Source organism: Ahaetulla prasina, chromosome 2 (genome assembly GCF_028640845.1).
Source record: "Ahaetulla prasina isolate Xishuangbanna chromosome 2, ASM2864084v1, whole genome shotgun sequence".
Taxonomy (NCBI): domain Eukaryota; kingdom Metazoa; phylum Chordata; class Lepidosauria; order Squamata; family Colubridae; genus Ahaetulla; species Ahaetulla prasina.
The window spans coordinates 220888578-220903840 of NC_080540.1; the positions used below are offsets into that span (position 1 = coordinate 220888578).

Consider the following 15263-nt stretch of genomic DNA (forward strand, 5'->3'; position numbering starts at 1 on the left):
GCTGATAAATTAGTAACATGGTTACTAAATTTCTGGGTTTTGTCTTCTGAGCTTTCGGACTTACGTTAGAGCCCATTTTCAGGGAGCTTCTCTCTAGCAGATGGGCTCCATCACAAGTCCGAAAGTTCAGAAGATTAAACCTCTGGTTCCAGTGATTGACCCAGATTGAATCCTGTAGCATTATCCTGACACAACGTGTATTCACCTTCATTCGTGGTTATTAAGTGAATCTGGCTTCCGTTGACTTTGCTTGTCAGAAGATTGCAAAAGTTGATCACATGACCCAAGGATCGTCATAAATATGAGCCAGTTGCCAAGTGTCTGAATTTTGATCACTTGTCCATAGGGATGCAGTTGTAAGTGTGAAAAATGCAGTTGTAACAGGATGCTGCAATGGTCATAAATGTGAAAAATGGTCATAACTCACCTTTTTCAGTGCCTTTTTAACTTTGAATAGTCACTAAATGAACTGTTGTAAGTGGGGAACTACCTGTAGTTTTAAAAGTTCGCCAAAACATATCTCTTGCACATTTTTACTGCATAGCAAGAGTTAAATGACATACAAACACTTTTAGGATTTCAATGTTTCATTCTGAAATTAGTACAATTCCTAGACCTCCCACTTGAATTGAAAATAAATATTATTTAAAACAGTAAATCAAAAAGGATAGAGTTAGCTAAACACTGTCCTTATGGTAAATCCATTTATGAAGATTATTCATTTTTAACTATAGGATTTTCAGAATAGTTTACTTCTACATCAGGGAAAGTAACGAGCAGCATTTATTGGCTATTGTCTGAGATATGGATTATGTCACAATTGTATTCCATTTGAATGTCCTGGTTACTTATGCTTTAAGCATAAATGTGAGGGCTGGAAACTGATTGCCCTTATTTATAAAGAATGCAAGAAAGATTTAAGATGCGTTTGTGTACATAGTTACCTGAAAGTCTCACTGGTCTTCTGATTAGGTATGCATACATTGCTACATTGTTAAAATCCCGCAATACTGTACACTAAATTGAAAAACACCAACTTTTGCCAAATTGTGAATTGGCATTTTTGAAATTAACTTCAGGTACGCACATATAAAACTGAATGCTCAAAGGAAAGCAAAATAATCAAATTATTATCTATAATTGCATATTATATTTTTAAACAGAACACAGTGATTGCAAAAACAATAACATCCTGTGTTTAAATAATCACTGTGTTTGGAGGTAATGTAAAACCATGGTTTAATGTTTCAGAAATAAGCATCTCCCTAAGCTTGCATGCTTTGCCGTAATGCATGTACATGGTAGAGATTGAAAACTTCTGTTTTAGATTATCTGCAGCTTAGTCTGTAGCCTGAGCTCTAAACTGGTTCAGTTTGAACAATTTGGCCAACTATGTTTTAGCTACAAGTGCCCTTGGCTTACTTTTAAATTACCTTGTCATCCAAATAGAGTGCTGTAGTTACTTCTAACCAGAATAATCCAGAAAAAGATTAAAATAAAAAATTGGTCCTTTTTCTAGCTTATTCTGGCCGAAATAAGCTATTCGATGACACAGAAATTGATAAACAAGCTATGTTTGCAAGCCTAAACTCAGAAAACAAACCTCTGGCACATTCATATCCAAATTACAATTACCTAAGGGTGCATCATTGGAATGCAGTCTATATGTTTTACTGAAAATAAAATGATTTCATTAGCTATGGTTTAGGGTTATGTCCAGTGGTGGGATTCAGCCAGTTCGCACCACTTCGGGAGAACGGGTTGTTAACTTTCTGAGCAGTTTGATGAACTGGTTGTTAGAAGAAATCATTAGGGCAGAGAACCGGTTGTTAAATTATTTGAATCCCACCACTGGTTATGTCTGAACTGATAATGACTAGATGCATTCAATAGCTTTTTTAAAAAGAGCAGTAATATATTCTTTAAACTTCTGCTACTCAAGGATGGAGGTTTCTGAAGTTTCTCATTCAATGACTTCTATTCCTGTTTACATGAAAGCTATGTATAAAACAGGAACACTACCAAGAAGAAATTAGTGGGGGAGGTGCTTGATTGATCTAAATCAAATGGATTAGTGGAGGAGGTGCTCTTGATTGATCTAAAAACATTTGAGCATGGGCAGACTTGATTAGCATATTTTTATTTCTGAATGAGGTCATGCTTCCCAGGCAGAATCAATTCATAATCTGTGGGTCCTCCTGGACCGACAGCTTCTGCTCAAAGGTAACAACTGAAGCTAGGAGAACCTTTGCATGCTCCATCTTGTTGCAATTGATGGAGCAGGAGCCTGATCACTGTCCCACATGCCTATCATCTCACAGGTGGACTACTTTTCATTAGGCTGCCATGAAAACCAACCACAAACTTCCGCCAACCCAGAAAACTGTCTCTTAGAAAGTTATGGGTTCTAGTTACCAGTTTGTTTTCAGACACAATTCAAAGTGTCGGTTGTTAACGTTACCATCCCACATAGCTTAGGGTTTGGATATATGCATGGTTTCTGCCCATCATTAAAAATTTGGAAGAAAGATAAGTCTCCAGGTCTCTTGCTGAGGACTGTCAGCTGTAGAATAATTTACATTCTCTAGAATGGGAAATTCGGATTCTACATTGACTTCTGGGTTTTCAAACAGCAATTCTACCTTTGCTTCTCAAGCATGCAAGCATCCTTAGTCCTCTCTACAAAGAAAGATGTTGCAGGGGACAACATTATTAGCAATGCTGATGGTATTTTGCTATATATTTTGTTTTGAACTACTTTATTGGCCATGCATGCCACTTAGAGTCATCTGTGATTGGAATAGCATATAGGCCCAATAATTAAAGACACACATTCTTAGATGGGGGATCACGAGAAAAAATATCAGGATTGGAATTTTGACGTGAAAACTAGAGAAATTGGAAAAACATCCTGAAGGAAGAAATGGTAAGCCACTTCACTGCTATTGCAAAAAAAACAACCAAAAAAAAACCTACCAGGGATCAAGTTCAACTTGAGAGAAACTTTATTTACCCTTAAGGATTATTGGTGAAATCTGTTTGCCCCAGTGTTATAGTTTGCTGAAGAGGCTTCTCATTTCTGTTTGTTGATTCCTAATAGCATGGTCTACTATTAGATGTTGATGTAAGTGTTTGATTTGTTGCTCCTGTATAAGAAGTAGAACAGAATTTGTTATAAATTAGGAAGCCTTTTTTGTTTTGTTTTAAAGAAAATATTTCTGATCAATTTATAAAGACAAATTAAAAGAAGGAACAATGCTCTGGTGATGTTGTATGTTACATGCCAAGTTGCTAGTTCACTGGACGAAGGGAGATTTAAAAACTCAAATAGATAGCTCGCTAACAATAGCTTTCAATACATATCTCCAAAAAAATTTTTTTTAGTAAAAGTGAAACTGCAGCCAATGGTATGTAAACTTAGAATAAAGGTACTAGTTTCACCATAAAGATCAGATGACTGGTTTGTTCCTAATAACATTTGCCTTTTGTTTTTATCCTAATTCCACAATTATATCCCTCAGTTTTGGATGAGCTGAGCTTATCTCATAAAAACTAATAAGCACATTAGGGGGGGGGATACTTTATTAATAACGTTTCCAGCCTTTAATCAGTTGGCAGTTGTCTACACATAATATTATGTGTAACTCTTTTTTCATTGTGTGAAAACATAGATAGGTGCATTCTCATACACTTTAGATTCAAATATATCCCTTCTGCTCACAGATGTACATTTTTCTCTTAAACAATGCCATGTGTGCTTGTGCATTATAAATTCTTAGGGCCTGAATAATTGTTGCTTAAAAGGTGAAGGAAAAGACTAGTATCCTGATAAATGGATTTGGTTTTTACACAGGCTTTAAAAATGACATATTTTTTTTTCAGATGAAAAGTTCAACACTCCAAGATTATATTCTGTAACTCCTGCATGGAAAAAGAGGCTTGTACTGAGCAAATGTTGCAGGAACAAGCCAATACTTTATTTTTAAGATACCTATTACAGTGATGGCTAACTTTTTTGTCGTCACATGCCAAAAGCGTGTGCACAATAATGCACACACATGCCCGCACCCATAATGCAATGCGTGAGCAACACCCACACCCCACACCCCTGTACATGTGTGTGTGACCACCCCCACACTCCATCCCCCCACACATGCATGCACGCGATCCCCCGTGCTCCCCCTGGGCATGCATGCATGACCCCCCCGAGCCCCATTTTAGACCTAGTAGGCCTCCCTGCAGCCTCCTGGGAACAAAAATGGGTCACGTGGGGGGCGCAGCACACACCCCTGCGCATACGCACACAACCCCCCACCCCCACACATGCATCCACGATCCCGTGCATGCGCATCTGCAGCATGCGCCCTGGGCATGCATGGCATAGATGCAATAATCCGCTGGCCGGTGGGAGGCATGCACATATGCGTGGTGGAGCTGAGCTGGGGTGACGGCTTGCGTGCCTGCAGAGAGGGCTCTGATCACGGACCTATTAGAATGGCTGTGCATGAGCAGGGTAGATTTGCAGACAGGTAGCTGAGTTAATTTGTTTCAAGAAAAATAGGCAAGATGGTACTTTGAAGACATCTTAACATTTAATATCATTTTAGCAATATTTAGGTGTTTAAATTCATTATCCCACACCTGTGAGCTTTCCAAAAGTTCCCCAATACACGTAGTCCTTGACTTACAACCATCCATTTAGTGACTATTCAAAGTTACAATGGCACTGAAAAAAGTGACTTGTGACTATTTTTCACGCTTACCACCATTGCAGCTTCTCCAGCTGGTCATGTGATCCAAATTCCGATGCTTGGCAACCGGCATGTATTTATGACGGTTGCAGGGACCTGGGCTCATATGATCCTCTTTTGCGAGCAAAGTCAGTGGGGGAGCCAAAGTCATTTAACAACTGTGTTATTAACTTACCAACTGCATAGATTCACTGAACAGCTGTGGCAAGAAAGGTCATTAAATGCAAACCTCGCTTAACAACTGTCTTGCTTTGCGAAATAAATTTTGGGCTCAGTCGTGGCCGTAGTTCAAGGAGTACCTGTATGTGAGCTGAACGGTTACTTTTCCATCTTGTGTCTTTTTTTAAGAGATCAGCATTGACAATGCAGTGGTAAGGAGAAGATTTTCCCTGGGCCTTTTCCCAGCATGCTTTAAAAGTTAGAACTGCACCATGGAATGAATCCACAAGCAAGCTGTTCTCTCAGCTTTCTGGTAATGTCTACAAGGCAAAGTTATCAACCATGAGTCACACAGCTGAGCAGTGCAAAGCTCTACAAAACACCATCAGGTTAGAGGTCAGTTTATCTGGGTGAAGTTAAATCATACTGTAGCCTTCAAGGCTTCAGAATGATTATTAGATGCAGTAACTCTGTGTGGAATATTAATTCAGTTGAAAAAGAGAATAATTATCGAGGCAAGTTAGAACAGCTATAGAAGGCTTACCACATATTAACTTGGTTAGCAGCTGGCTTGCAGGCAGCTTTGCTGGGCAAATAAAGGAATATGGTAAGTGACCAAGGTAAGTGCAGTTATTACTTATGTTCTCAAGTATTCTGCATAAGCAGTTTGAAAAAAAAAAGAATCATATTGGTGTATGCCTGTAGAGAAAAATATGCCAAAAAAAAAAGAGAGAGAGAGAAGCTCTACTATTATGAATGTTTACTATCTCTTATTCTTTTTAAAAGCAGTGAGCAGAAGGTTGCACATCTATAAATCATACACCAAACTTCATTTATTATACTTACTTATCATCGGCTTATTTTTTCATTCAATTAAGCAAGACCCAAAATCCTCAGTTGTTTGAGCATTGGCAGAGCTTTAAATTTTAGTAAAACTAGGTTTACACATACACAACATTTTCTTAAATTTAAACAAAAGCTAATAAAACAGAAACACAGCCACCTAGAGTTGCTTCAATAGTGAGATGGGTAGCATACAGATTTAATTAATAAATAACTTTACGTTGCTTCTTTATACAAAATTCCATTCACCAACGAAGGAATAAGGTCAGTGTAGAGTCTCTTCTTTGTATTACTCTGAGATATATTCTAATGAAACCTATTGTAGTATAGTGGTTAAGGTACCAGGTTAGAAACTGGGAGACTGTGAGTTCTAGTCCCGCTTTAGACACAAAGGCAGCTGTGTGACTTTGTTCCAGTCCCTTTCTCTCAGATGTAGAAAGAAGGAAATGGCAAACTTGTACACTTCTGAAGTCTTTCCAAGAAAACTGCAGGGACTTGTTTAGGCAGTTGCCAGATGTCAACGTTGATTCAAATTACACAAATCTTCCAATGGGGAAGATCCCTGTCTGAAATAATAGATAGTTATTGCTAATCAGAATACACAATAGTGGGTGACTGGGTCAAATGATCCAAGCACAACTTAGACTATTCTGAAATCTGGTCTGCCAGAAAAGTTTTGTAATAATTGATTGTAATTATGGGAATTACAATTACGTAATTTTAATTCCCAATAAGTTTTACACTCAGGTGGGATTGTGCTCCCAAAAGAAGTTACAATGATTTTATATATTCCTTGATGTCTCAGCTGTTAAAGACACTGAGCTTGCAATGCTCACAGACTGGATTCGAGACTTGAGCACTGCATTACGGGGTAAGCTCCAGTTACTTGCCCCAGCTCCTGACCACCTACCAGTTCGAACGTAAGCAAATGCAAGTAGAGAAATAGATATCTCTTTGGTGGGAAGGTAACAGAGTTCCGTGTTCCTCGGCATATGGTCATGCTGGCCACATGATCACAGAAGTGTCTTCAGACAATTCTGGCTCCCTCCCTTAAGAAATGGAGAAGAGCATGCCCCCCTAGAGTCAAACATGACTGGAGAGGGGAAACCTTCCTTTTAACGTGGATTTGGAAAAGTTGCAAAATAAAAGAGAGATTGGGTGATCTTTTCCAAAATGGAAATTTAAAGAGCTTTCATATACAGAAGTCCAGGGTATTCGGATTATAAATACCAGCTCTTGCTGTTATGCTCTCTTTGGCGATTTAGACTATAGCACAAGTTCTTATAAAATAATGAACCTTTTCCTGGCACATCGATAGTTCTAAGAAAAAGCTGACACTGCACCCACCCTCCAATCCACTCCAAAAACCCAACTATGCCTTTGTCTTGGATCTTCATCTCAAACAACAAAACACAGAGTAGCATGCATTGTTTAGGCACACCATAATGCTCTGCTATGCCCCCCATACAAAATCTCTGTGGAGAAAAAAGTTTTAATTACACTGTAATAATCCTTTGATTTCCCATTTCTGCATCTTTTTGAGAATATCTTTGGTAGCATATTTGATACAAGGCAGAGGGTTGACTTTTAAGGCTGAAGAATTTTGAAAAACTGAAAAAATATAGCAATGTACATGCATGACTGGAAATATTCTTGATATATACTGAAAACAGTGTTGCTCATTATAAAAGCCCTAAGTAGGGTTGGGCTGAATTCAATCTTGCATGGCCTTTAATAATTTTTTTCCTTAATATTCTTGCAATCCATTGATGTGCTTTAAATTTATGAGGCAAAAATGCCTGCTCAGGTATTTTTTAACTGCTAAAGCATAAAGTCCAATTATTGGGGCAAAACCTGTTATTGAAATCTATATTTAAGCCAAAAATATATGTGTTTCCTTTTTTTCCCCCCCTCACCTGTGCCATTTTTAAAACAATATTACTCAGCTATTGGGATCCTGGCTGGGCATAGATGTATAATTTAATTTTAAAATAATTCCATGTTTAGAATTTTAGAAAGTGGTTTTACTGTGGGCCCAGAGTTAAAAATGGAAGGGTCCATTGTATTTGAATAGATAACCCATCCCAATTATGAAGTAAACCAAAAAAATAATAATATTGGTACAGGTTTGTGATACTATTTTTATAAAATAAAAGGAATTTACCAAAAGTTACCAAGTTAACTTTTTATTTGCTACCTTTTCTAAGATTTGGTATATAGGAATAGATTTACAAACAAAAAAGAAAAACTTATCAGGCTCTTTTGATATGATTAGCACATAGAAATTAAATTTATAATATAAGCAAAATAGACCCAAAGGTGCTTTTTCAAAACTGGACTTCGTTTTTCCTTGAAGACATTTCGCTTCTTATCTAATTCAGTTCTGACTGAAATATATTATGCAAACTCTTTATCTGGATGTGTTCTAAGGAAATCTGAATCCCCTTAAAGCCAGTATGAACCATTTTCATTGGAATGTTTTAAACATGAAGTCCAGTGCAGAAATATACGTGAAACGATCATTTTGTAACTCATGTGATTTCTCAACTTTTATACTTACATGACCTAGTGAGGGTGTTTTTGGTCAGACTATTTGGATAGACAAGCTTTTCTTGATTTGTTTTTCTTTTATAAATTCTTGAAGTTAGGAACTAATTTAATTTATTTTATTTTAGCATGTCACTGGTTCTGTCTTTAGATAATTATGAAATCTTGGACTATATAGATCCCCTTACTAAGGGCCTTAAGAGAATCTCTTTTGCTATCTCTCTAGCATCCATTGATTGACTTTTCCTTGATGTCTAAGGGGTGGGAGGGGGGTCATTTTCCTTCCAGCAATAATCTTTCTGTGAGATGCTAGTCCCTGTCTTGTGTAATAATAAGAAAAAATAGTGACGTGCGAATGTCTCTTATTAGAAGGAGTAACTGTCATTAACACTTATTGTCATTTTCAAAGCAGACTGAATAGTACATCTCGGAAGACTAGTAGGAAATGAAACACTTGTATTCTGAATGTATGGAAAGCTTAGGTGCTCATACTATAGAGTAATTAAAATTATTTTGTGTTGTAAGATTTAAATCAATAGTATTCGCCCTGTATACATCTGAAGGGTCATTGGGCCTGATAAATTACATTTTTGGTATACAGTAAATAGTTGCCAAATTCTAAAATTACAAGGTTCTTTCCTCTTTCCTAATTTTTATTTTTTAAAAATGTATAGAACCTCTACATGTTGTAGAAAAGATGGGAATGTATGTGTGTATGAGAGAGAAAGCATAAAGTGAGAGCTGAATCAGTTAAAAAAAAGGGAGGAATGTAGTGCCAAATTTTGTACCCCCAATGCATTGGCATACATGCTCATAAATTTTAGTACTTATTTTGAAGTACTATGTTACTCAAACACATTGTCTTCCTTGTCTTATGTTTCATGTAGCATTTTTTTTTCATCTTTTTTTGGACCTGGATTTCTAACATGTAGTTATCATAGAAGATTAAGAGGCAGAATGCTTCAGAGCACTATGGATTTTACAGCGCTATGACATTCATAGCACTATGAATTCTTATCAGTATTCTTCGTTATATTGTGCATATTAGGCTTGAGGAAGCTCATCCTAAGTCATAACTTTGTCATGACATAATATGTTTGCCTTGGTTTCATGGTCCTTGTCCTCATCATTTTGGACACGAGAGTGAACAAGATGTTGATGGCCATTTTGATCTGATAGAAGCAGTCAAATAAGTTCCAAGTATGAAGTAAGTGAGAGTTGAGAAGTAAAAGTAGATTTATTTATGTAGCTTAAGGTACTTTTCCTTCTATGTTGTTTTGAATTATTTGGATGGTTGGTGCAACACTTCTATATGCTAAGTCCTTAGAAGGACTGTTTTCCTGAGGTCTTCTCATAGTGGTCTGTTTTAAGCCTGGAGATCACAAAGATTGTCTGGCTGCCATTGTGGAAGAATTAGCTGACTCTATGTCATTACCCAGCGGACGCCCGAGTGTAGGATTACTACATTCTTTGAAGAGGCTTCTTCCTTGTTCTCTAGCAAAAATAGAACTATACAGCACAATGACAAATATGTGAGTGAAGACAGAAAGGAGTTTTGGCTGGAAAAGGTTCAAATAATTTTGGCAGGAATAAGGTTGGCATCTTTCCAGGACTTCACTGTATTGACTACTCTGACACAAATTACATGCTAGTGATTTTTTTTTTAGCATAAAATGAATTCTTAGAGGGAAATGATCAATCACTAAATAGTAAATTTGCAAAAAGCAAATTTGCTTAAAGTGAGGAAAACATATATATATACACACACACATATAACATAGGCATGATTAAAAAGAAATATTTTAAAAAATATTTTTTTTAAATTTCTTTCTTTATAATCCAGAAAGAATGTTCACTTACCAAATAGAATTTTCTTATCCTGCCGTTCAGAAAATCTCTATTTAGCTGCAAATTAATACACATCCGAAAGTACAGAAGCCATATCAGATCAGGCTCAGCCAGCAAGATTCATTTGGACCAAAGCAGAGGTGGGTTTCAGCAGGTTCTGACCAGTTCTGGAGAACCGTTAGCAGAAATTTTGAATAGTTTGGAGAACCGGTAGTAAAAATTCTGACTGGCCCCACCCCCATCTATTCTCTGCCTCCAGAGACCCAGCTGAATGGGAGCAAATGGGGATTTTGCAGTAACCTTCCCCTGGATTGGGGAGGGAATGGAGATTTTACAGTATCCTTCCCCTGGAGTGGGGTGGGAATGGAACTTTTACAATATCCTTCCCCTGCCACGCCCACCAAGCCACACCCACAGAACCAGTAATAAAAAAATTTGAAACCCACCACTGGACCAAAGGAGAAAAATGGTTAAACATGTTTTGCAGGCCATTTGGGGGGGAAAGTGCTTGTGGAAAAAGAGGAAAAACTATAGTCTCTAGAACCTAATTCCTCAATTCCCATAGACTGAAAATCTCTTAACCATGATTTTATGTTGGAATACAATGTATTTGAATACAAAATATCACTATATCAGGAGCTTTGGCAGATCTTAGGAAAATTCATTAACAAAAAGTACAGATAGTGCTCGTTTATGCTACCACAATTGACTGGCAACTCTGTTGCTCATTTAAGTGGTTGTTAAATGGGAAATAAAGTGATCGTGATTTTATTTTCCTTTTGTCCACCCCCCTATCCCCCGCTTTGGAATTCTCCCCCCAATTCTGGGATAGCTAGAGTGAAACCTGAAAAAGTTTCATACTTTGAAATGCTCTCCCTGTTGCTGGATAAATAATAAGAAATGAAATAATGTTTGCATTTGCACTCATTGGAGATTACAAGAGAGCAAGAGAGCAAAAAATGTGGAATACACATCAAAAGCAATTCACTGACACAAACATCCTTGTGTATTTCCCATTGTGTGCCTAATTCCTCTCTTGTAATCCCTTCCTCTTCCATCTTTCTCCTTTACAAGTGGGAAAGAAAAGAAAAAACAACTGATCAATCACAGGAAACTACCTGTACTACCTGTAATGGCGATCATGTGACTGAGAAACAGCGCCATCATAACTTCAAACGGTCACTGCATGAGACAATTGGTAAGCAAGGACTATCTGTACAAGTTGTCCACTCTGAAAACCAAATAATTAACAAAGTAATTAACAAAGTGGGTCATCTCTGTCTTGCAAGAACCAAAGGGACATTTACAGTATTATTTCTGTTTCTTGTAAATGCAATTCAAGATTTAACATCAGCAGGGAAAAAAACAACCCTCAATACATTGTGCACACCTTCTAGCTTTGCATGTATATTTCATGGATGGAGAGGAGAACAGGGGTTAAGGGAAATGAGATACTTCTGTGGGCCAGACTTCAGAGGATCTGTCGTGTCCCACTCCTCCGCTGACGGCCGGGTCAGGGAAATCCGAATCAGGCTTGCCTCTGCAGCTCTGCCCAAAGTCCCAGCAAAGTCCTCAGAGCAGGCAGGAGACCAGTAAGTGACTTCAGCAAGATAAGTTCGACTTTGCCTGACTCAGAGACTGCCAGAAAGCAGATCCTTTATATAGGCCATGGGGTGTGGCTCCATGACTCAGCACTCATTAAGGCCTGCCCCTCCCTTCCTTCTGTTGCCTCCGCCTATCCAGTCTTCTGATGCGAGGGTCACTCCAATCAGCTGTTGGAAGTAAACTTTCCTCAGGCTCACATGCTGTGGAGGAGGGGGAGGGGTCTAGCTGCTCCGTTTGCCTGGGCATGGAGCCAGGGCTGGGGCCGGGGGATGCTCCCTCCTCTGCAGCCTGCTTGGGCATGGAGCCAGGGCTGGGACCGGGAGGTGCCCCCTCCTCTGCAGCTTGTCTGGGCATGGAGCCAGGACTGGGGCCGGGAGGCATACATTCCTCCGTGTTCGGGAGCAGATAAGCAGACCCCGGCTGCGGTGAGAGCGGACAAGACACAACAGGATCTCTTCCATCCTGGTCCTTGAAAGTCCCTTGGGGCCCAGCCCTGTTACTTCAACTTGGTCCTATTCAATGCTTAATGCATCGATCTCGAATATTGAGCCAACTTAATAACATTTAATGCAGTTGAACCAGTTCCTCGCATGAATTTTCACTTTCTTCCAAATGCTGCTGAAAAGATTTTACTATACTAATAACTTTTGTGAGAAAGAAAAAAGAAAAGATTTGTACAAAGCTTTCAAGCTTCAGCGATTCTTGAGCAACTTACTAGAGTAAAGCACAGGCAGAGGAAAGCATTTTTTAATATTTTATATGTCTACCAAATCTTGGCCATGGTTTGAAAACCAGTCTGGCTTTTACTGCTGTTACAATGTGTAGCTTTTGTCACTCAAGAATGCATAATAATCTGTTTTTTAAAAAAGTATTGCGTTTTGTCTGTAGAAAACCAGAGATTTCTACTTAAGATAGTTTATTTATGCAGGTTGACAACATAGTTCTAGTGTGTGGTTTTAGGAGGAGGAAAAAACCTGGGCACAAATTGTATATAGTGCTTTGAGAATTAATTCTTACCAGATTACACTGTAAATAAAGTTAACTGTCATAAAATAAACACAATTGTGGTGTGTGCCATGTGTTTTATAATTATTTTGTGGCTTCTTTTTTGTTTGTTTGTTTGTTCTTAGTGAATGGAAACATTCTGATAGTTCTGTGATGAAGTTTATATGTTACAGAGGTAAATTACAGTTAAACAATCAGTCAGATAGATATGTGAATTGGGTTAAGTGCATTTCTTTCCCTGTTTTTTCTTCTTTCGCTAGATTTTTTTTATAACTTACCTTCTAAGCACTTCTATAGCTGACCTTGAGACAGTATGTTGTTGTTTTTTCCTGGGATTTGTCTTTGCTATTGCTGAATGTTCAACAGTGAAATTTAATATATATATATATATTTGTGATCACGGTTGATCATCAATTTGTTCTGCAGTGATCCAAGAAAAGGCATTCCTAATTCAAGCATATTCATTTTCTTCCTTTTGAGGTAAGTGTTGGTATAGGGTTTATTATCTGTCTCTCAATGGTCAAACTGAAAGGATGGAGGCCATGCTGGACCCAATATCTTTTCTAATGTAAAGGTAGCAGCAAGAGATCCAGCCTGGACTTTTGCCTACAGCTGAGTTGACTTTCAACAGCCCAGACCATTCTTCTATTTGCATGCCACTTTTCAGCCTTCTGCAGCTCCTGTAGTATAAAACTTTCCCTACAGAATTCCTTGCCCCGTTAGAGAGGCTTTGTTATCAAACTGGAAGAGAATTAAGAAAAGCCATTTTTTAAAAATTCCAGTATGGGTATCAACTATTGAGGCTTTTTCATATGCAATTACATTTAGAAAGGAACAAATTGTTAGATATAAAGAATTGTTAAATGAGAAGGGAGAACTTAAAACAATGCAGGAATTAGAAAGTGAAGATATAAAGATGAATTGGTTTTCTTACTTGCAAATACGTTCTAGATATGAAAAGATTCCAAGACAGAAGGTTTTTATAATAACTTGACTAGCTTTTATAAAATTTTAACAGGGACTGATGACAAATTAATTACAAAGTTGTATGGATATCTTTTAGAGATTAAACTAGAAGAAGAACAAGTCAAGGAAACAATGATTGCTTTGGGGGAAGAATTTTGGGCCTGGGATTGACTTAGAGACATGGCAAAAATTATGGGCACATAATTATAAAATGACAATGTCTACAGCTTATGAAGAGAATTTGTATAAGATGTTTTATAGATGGCATTTACCCCAACAAGAATTGCTAGAATTTTCAAGGATAAATCCGAAAAATGTTGGAAATGTCATCAGTCACCTGGATTGTATTACCACATGTAGTGGACATGCGTGGAAGCTAAAAGATATTGGACTAAAATACACACATGGTTGGAAAAAATGATTAAAGGGCACATAGATTTTAAACCAGAAGTTTTTCTACTTGGGATCATACCAGAAATTTATAATAGAGAAGTGAGATATTTGATGGTAAATATTGTAACAGCAGCTAGAATAGTGTTTGCCAAAAATTGGAAAAGTGAGAAAATACCTTTGCAAAATGAAATAATTAGGAAAATAATGGAATGTGTTGAAATGAGTAAACTGACATTTGAAATAAGAGAACAGGAAGAAAAGCAATACTATAAGATATGGGATATATTTTATCAATGGCTAGAAGGGAAGATATGTTAACAAAGATTGGAGAAAAAATATTATTAATTAAAATATTAAATGAATGGCATAGAATGATAGAATTGATGATGTTACCAGATAAAATATTCATTAGAGGATATGCATATGGAATGAGAAAAATAAAGGTTATAGCCATTGGTTAATTTAAAGTTCTGGATACAAGATGATGATGAAATAAATTTAGATAAATTAAGGATATTTGTAAATTATGAAGGCACAAGAGATTTGTAATCACCCCGCCGATACACAATATTGGGATTGAAAATGTTTTTATGTTTGTTTTGTCTTAAAAGAAAATTAAAAAAAAAAAAATAATAATAAAAAAGAATTCCTTGCCCCAAATAGCACAACTCTTCTTCAAAGAAAGAGGGTTTTTATTATAGCTTTCAACAAAAGAAACAACTCCCACCCTTGTTGTTGTACACCACACATGGTTTTCTGCCAGATTCTTCTCCTTCATAACTTCTATATGTAGATAGCAGATTTATTAGATTTTTCCCTGTAGATATACCAGTCAGCCCAGATGCTATACATTTATAGCTTTGAACTACAGTAAAGATACCATAGTGTACAATGTATGCTACTATACAATGATGATACTACTTTTCCACCAACACCATGTCAAATGCTAGAATTTGCATTCTCTGTGGTCATGCATTTTGTTTTACTCCATTGCTCTTCACCAACTTGGTAAGCTGGGGAAAACCCAGGAGATCTGGGCTCCTGCCATAATGATCTTTAAAGGTTTTCCTCTAGTCTTTTTATTCATCTTCTAATCATTTCCATAGACCAATCTTGAGACAGTATTTTTTTCCCCCTGGGATTTGT

General features: G+C 37.3%; 1 protein-coding gene across 11 annotated transcripts in view; it reads left to right on the forward strand.

Annotated features, from left to right (window-relative positions):
* The window catches only part of BNC2 (basonuclin zinc finger protein 2), a 481370-nt gene that overhangs the window by 362692 nt on the left and 103415 nt on the right, over window positions 1-15263 (forward strand). The window contains exon 1 of one of the 11 annotated variants that reach the window (XM_058170833.1): window positions 11004-11346. The exons of the other annotated variants lie outside the window; for them this stretch is intronic. Within the exon in view, the coding sequence (XP_058026816.1) occupies window positions 11335-11346 (12 nt within the window). The 5' untranslated portion in view covers window positions 11004-11334. Of the gene's footprint in view, window positions 1-11003; window positions 11347-15263 lie in introns of those variants that run through there. 11 annotated transcript variants of the gene reach the window in all.